Source organism: Dreissena polymorpha, chromosome 8 (assembly GCF_020536995.1).
Source record: "Dreissena polymorpha isolate Duluth1 chromosome 8, UMN_Dpol_1.0, whole genome shotgun sequence".
In the NCBI taxonomy this organism is placed as follows: Eukaryota; Metazoa; Mollusca; class Bivalvia; order Myida; family Dreissenidae; genus Dreissena; species Dreissena polymorpha.
The window spans coordinates 79187604-79191362 of record NC_068362.1 but is presented as its reverse complement, the minus strand read 5'-3'; the positions used below and the strand labels follow the sequence as shown (position 1 = coordinate 79191362).

At 46.0% G+C, this 3759-nt stretch overlaps 1 protein-coding gene across 1 annotated transcript in view; it reads right to left on the bottom strand.

Moving 5' to 3' along the window:
* The window catches only part of LOC127842819 (uncharacterized), a 5829-nt gene continuing 2070 nt past the window's right edge, over positions 1-3759 (bottom strand). The window contains exons 4-5 of the mRNA XM_052372563.1: positions 3725-3759; positions 1-1617 (exon numbers count right to left, since the gene is read on the bottom strand). The exon at positions 3725-3759 is cut by the window's right edge and continues 204 nt beyond it. Of these exons, the coding sequence (XP_052228523.1) occupies positions 553-1617; positions 3725-3759 (1100 nt within the window). The 3' untranslated portion in view covers positions 1-552. The remainder of the gene's footprint in view (positions 1618-3724) is intronic.

Sequence of the window (3759 nt, the reverse complement as noted above, 5' to 3'; positions counted from 1 at the left end):
GCGAATCGGATCGAATGTAGTTAATATAATTGCAAACTTAATAGCAACTTACGGAAATATGTTCCAACTTTTTCAAGCAAACATTATAAAAATAAATGAATATCAATATATACAAACATATAATTTACAAAGAGCTGGAAAAAAGTCATACATTCCAGACAGATTGTATAACATGCGTATAATATAAGTGTTTTCTGCCGACACGATATATGGTTGACATGGATGGGTCACGTTTGCTTATTCAGACTGTCTGCTTTGTGAAGACCGGGTATGCACATCCATGAATGTCAATTCATCACTTACTTCCAAATATGAGTCGTGTTCTGAGAAAACTGGGCTTAATGCATGTGCGTAACGTGTCGTCCCAGATTAGCATGTGCAGTCCGCATAGGCTAATCAGGGACGACACTTTCCTCTGTTATGGTATTTTTATTTTCAAGAAAGTCCCTCCTTACCGAAAATCCAGTTTGCACAGGCTATTCTGGGATGACACTTACGCACATGCATTTTGCCCAGTTTTCACAGAAAAGCACACATATTTTATTACCGCTTCTACTCCATTTGCACCACGAGGAACTCGTTACACGTATCACAATTCACGCTGGTGAGCAGAATGCGCTCCCCTTCTCCCATGCAGATAGCTCGCGGGGACTGAACCTCGTTCTGCAGCAGAATCCGCACCAACTGACCGGATGATGTCACTTGGTGAATGTTGTTGGATTCTTTTCCGCAAATGTACAGGTTTCCTTGCGTGTCTACGGCCAAGCCGCTTGGGCAACGGAGATCCTTATGTGAGTAGCGGAAGAGAAGACAGCCACCCAAGGTCAGAGCTATCACCGAGTTCTTCTTTGAGTCAGAAATGTAGAGGACCTCCTTGCTGGCGTCTGTCGTGATATGCTCTGGATAGGTGAACAAGGCCTCGCCGCTACCGTTCTTTTCGTAGAATGACGTCAGTTTGCCTTTTAGGGTGTAAACCTTTATAATTGGTGACCGACTCCAAGGGTCCGTTGTCATAGCAACAAGGTCGCCGTTGAGCGGTGCCGCGCCCCAGCACTCGGCGTCTGTTTGGAACGTGGTCACTATTTCCATCCCCTTGTCGAGGCTGCACTGTACAATTAAGACAAGCTTGTCGCCCGGTACGGTGACGATCACCTGGTCGTATGACAGCAGCTTTACGTCCCAGGGAGCGTTAGGCAGAGCAAGGCGGTGGGTCGGAATGGCATTCTTGTTGAACAACTTCAGACAACCGTTGTTCCAGTCAGCGAGAATCAGTCGACCGCCGGAAATGAATGTACCGCCGGTGAAGCAACACTTGTTTTCATCATTCACACTGGCGCCCTCATTAACGGACACCATATTGATGGACTTCTTCGCGAATTCGATAACTTCGGATGCGGAGAGAAAGCCGGGAAGCGTCGATGGATGCGGCCGAACTATGACGTCACCGAGGCTCGAGAGTTTACCGAACACCTGCTCAACCAAGGGGTTCTGTCGATACTCATAAGTAAGGCGCGTAGAGTTGTTGAAGTCGAGGCGAAGGATTTCCTCGTACACAGGACACTTCTCCTGAATCGTTCTCTTCAGAGACTTGAACTTCTCGCTGCCGACCTCACAATTCTGGAATGAGAAAAGGGCTTTGTGAACACCTGACCCTTTCTTGCCGATATCACACTTCTAAAATTAGACTATGTGAACGTATGACTACCCCGTGCCGAACTTACAGTAATTAAATAATGCCTGGAGTTATGTGAACACATGACTTTTCCATGCCCACAGCTACGTTAACACTTGACCATTCCGTGACCAGACCTATGTGAACACTAGACTATTCCGTGACCAGAGCAATTTGAAAACTAGACTATTCCGTGACCAGTGCTATGTGAATACAAGACTATTATGTGACTAGAGCTATGTGAACACATGGCTCTACCGTGACCTGTGCTATGTGAACACTAGGCTATTCCGTGACCAGAGCGATGTGGACACTAGACTATTCCATGACCAGTGCTATTTGAATACAAGACTATTATGTGACCAGAGCTATGTGTACACATGACTCTACCGTGACCAGAGCTATGTGAACACTAGACTAGTCCATTACAAAACCTAAGTTAACACTAGACTATTCCGCGACCAGAGCAATGTGAACATTAGACTATTCCGTGACCAGTGATATTTGAATATAAGACTATTCTGTCACCAGAGCTATGTGAACACATGACTCTACCGTGACCAGACCTACGTTAACACTAGACTAGTCCGTGACCAGAGCTATGTGAACACATGACTACCGTGACCAAACCTACGTGAACACTAGACTAGTCCGTGACCAGAGCTATGTGAAAACTAGACTAGTCTGTGGCCAGAGCAATGTGAACACTAGACTATTTCGTGACCAGAGCTATGTGAACACAGGACTGTTCAGTGACCTGAGCTATGTGAACACTAGACTATTCCTTGAACATGGCAATGTGAACACATGGCTACCTCATGGCCAGAGCTGTGTGAACAAATGACTATTCTTTGACCAGGGTAATGTTAACACATTACTCTACCGTGCCTGACTCACAGTTCTAAAATGAAAATATGATAACCTTACGAAAGGTGATTACTTGATAAGGCTTTTAAAACAAAATATTATAAAATTAATATATCTTTTTTAATTTTTGGGTCAGAATTTAAGCACTTTATGTAGACCAGGATATCGCCTGTATCAAAAAGAAACAATAGTACATGTAGTAAAAAAACAAAAGCCACTTTGCATTTTTTAATATAGAAGTTGCGAAATGAGCATCATACCTCTTGGCGAATATGGAAATATAACTGAACGGGTTATATATGATAAATGCAGCGTAGAAACAATATCTAGATGGATGTATATGAAGTATGTTGAAAGCCGATACATTATCATACCTTTGTATTAGATATAGGCACAGAGTAATTTAATGTACTAGTATTGAGTTTCTCTGTAAGTATACTCCATAACACCATATATGTTGAGAGCTAGTCTAAACTGCGAGTGTCTCACCGCCCATTGGTCCAGGCATACACAGACAGCGATTTATGAACGCCAGTTGGCCCCAGCATCCCCGGACTCTGAGTGTTTTACCGCCATTTGGCCCAGGCATACCCGGATTGTGAGTGTCTTACCGCCAGTTGGCGCAGGCATAACCGGACTACGAGTGTCTTACCATCAGTTTGTCCAGGCATACTCGGACTGTGAGTGTCTTACCGCCATTTGGTCCAGGCATACCCGGACTGCGAGTGTCTTACCGCCAGTTGGTGCAGGCATACCTGGACTGCGAGTGTCTTACCGCCATTTGGTCCAGACATACCCGGACTACGAGTGTCTTACCGCCAGTTGGTGCAGGCATAACCGGACTGCGAGTGTATTACCGCCAGTTGGTCCAGGCATACCCGGACTACGAGTGTCTTACCGCCAGTTGGTGCAGGCATAACCGGACTGCGAGTGTATTACCGCCAGTTGGTCCAAGCAGGCCCGGACTACGAGTGTCTTACCACCAGTTAGTGCAGGCATAACCGGACTGCGAGTGTATAACCGCCAGTTGGTGCAGGCATAACCGGACTGCGAGTGTTTTACCGTCAGTTGGTCCAGGCATACCCGGACTACGAGTGTCTTACCGCCAGTTGGTGCAGGCATAACCGGACTGCGAGTGTATTACCGCCAGTTGGTCCAAGCAGGCCCGGACTGCGAGTGTCTTACCGCCAGTTGGTCCATGAAGGCCCTGGTGTCCTTCT